We start from the raw sequence: 1,952 nt of genomic DNA on the forward strand, positions 1-1,952 counted from the left end.
GGTGATGAGTCGGAATTGACTCGATGGCAACGGGTTCGGTTTTATATAAAATATCTTCAAATTGAATCTCTGAATTCCTTTGAAAATATTTTGAGAGGAAATAGATTAAAGGCACCAAATAAACAGGCAAATGACTTTGTATAAAAACAATAAATACATATGTACTCTTGGAATTAGGGGAAAATAGAGGTCAAGTTTAGGGTTTGGAGATTAGGCAGGCCACAGTGAAAATTACAAATTAAGAAAGATACGTAATATTATTTTTAATACAGACATTGAAGGGTCCGTGACACATTGCACCCTTCTTGTTACTTTACTCATAATCTTATTAATCTTATTAAAGTTACTCACTTCATTGAGAAAACTTCTACCTTTTTAGCCATGTGTTTAAAAGCATCTTTTACTTGTTTGTTTCTCAATGTATAAATGAAAGGATTTAACATTGGTGCAACAGAAGTACTGAGCAGAGCTATCCCTTTATTTAAAGACACCCTTTCCTTTGCAGAGGGTTTCACATACATGAAGATGCAGCTGCCATAAGAAATGGAGACAACAACCATGTGAGAAGAACAAGTAGAAAACGCCTTCTTCCTCTGTTGTGAAGACGGTATTTTCAAAACAGTCCTGATGATGTTTGCGTAGGAGAGAACCACTAACACCAGTGTAACCAGGAGAGTCAAAATGGCTGAGAGAAGTGTCATTAATTCTATTATATATATGTCTGTGCAAGAGAGCTCTAATATAGGAGAAACATCACAGAAGAAATGATCTACAGTGTTGGCTGCACAGAAATCAAGCTGAAGACCCATAAGAAGAGGTGGAAAAATTATTAGGATACCAGCCAACCATGAAGCAAAGATCAGCACGTGGCAGATTCTGCCGCTCATGATAGTCATGTAATGGAGGGGTTTGCAGATGGCCACATAGCGGTCATAGGACATTGCGGCCAGGAGGAAAAATTCTGTTGCCCCCAAAAGAATAGTAAAAAACAGCTGTGCTGCACAATTGTTGTAAGAAATAGTCTTATCCCCTGTGGCCATGCTAATAAGAAATTTGGGAATGCAGACGGTTGTAAAGGATATTTCTAAAACTGAGAAATTTCGGAGAAAGAAGTACATGGGTGTCTTGAGATGAGAATCCAGTAAGGTGAGAGCGATGATGGTTAGATTCCCAGTGATACTCAACATATAGGTGAAAAAAAGAAGAAGAAAAATGACCACCTGTAACTGTGGATCATCTGTCAGTCCAAGAAGAATAAAGGTTGTCACAGTTGTGTGGTTTCTCATAGCTGACTGCCATTTAAAGACAGAAATAAAAAGAATAAGAAAAACTCAGAACTAAAGCATAGAGAGCTGCATAAATTACCTACTTTTTTAATATTCCCCATACACACGTTGCTATCCATATGCAACCTCCCCCAATATTTTGCTACTCAACAGTAGCAGCCTAAAAAAATTGCCCACAAAATATTTACTCAAAATTTAACTAACCAGATACAACACTATGAGGTCATTTCCCCCTCTATTTTTATAAATCCAGGCATTCCAAGGGGAAAAAAATAATGCATTGATAAAGTCATATATAAGTAATTTTTTTTTTTTTTTGTCTGGGAGTTATTTCTTTAAGAAACTGAAACAAAATAACAACATCAATAAACATACTATTTTACTTCTCTCTTCTATGTCTTCAATGATTATTTCTAATCTATTTACTTTATATTAAATTATTTTACACTATTGATGACTCCATTTTGCTAAATAAATATCTTTGTGCTTATTATTCTTTCTGATAGATTTTGCTCTTCTGTAAATCAGATGTCAGCTGAGGATTCTCTGCCTCTTGAAATTTGAATAAAGTTGACTTAAGCATATATATAGTGGGAAATCAATACCCTCACCAAACTTCTGCAAATTCTTCAGGAATTATATTGTCATGTCCACTTTTTCTTGCCA

At 35.2% G+C, this 1,952-nt stretch overlaps 1 protein-coding gene across 1 annotated transcript; it reads right to left on the reverse strand.

Annotated features, from left to right (window-relative positions):
- Positions 1-296: 296 nt before the first annotated feature.
- Positions 297-1,380, reverse strand: LOC101359879 (olfactory receptor 6C74). Its single transcript, XM_004373923.2, has one exon. The coding sequence runs from the start codon at positions 1,284-1,286 to the stop codon at positions 348-350; it is 939 nt and encodes a 312-aa protein (XP_004373980.1). The 5' UTR covers positions 1,287-1,380; the 3' UTR covers positions 297-347.
- Positions 1,381-1,952: the final 572 nt, after the last annotated feature.

This window comes from Trichechus manatus, unplaced genomic scaffold, assembly GCF_000243295.1.
Source record: "Trichechus manatus latirostris isolate Lorelei unplaced genomic scaffold, TriManLat1.0 scaffold00027, whole genome shotgun sequence".
NCBI lineage: Eukaryota > Metazoa > Chordata > Mammalia > Sirenia > Trichechidae > Trichechus > Trichechus manatus.

What these genes read in the sequence shown, in the direction of transcription:
- LOC101359879 (XM_004373923.2), bottom strand. Translation starts at nt 1,286, where the DNA reads ATGAGAAACCACACAACTGTGACAACCTTTATTCTTCTTGGACTGACA.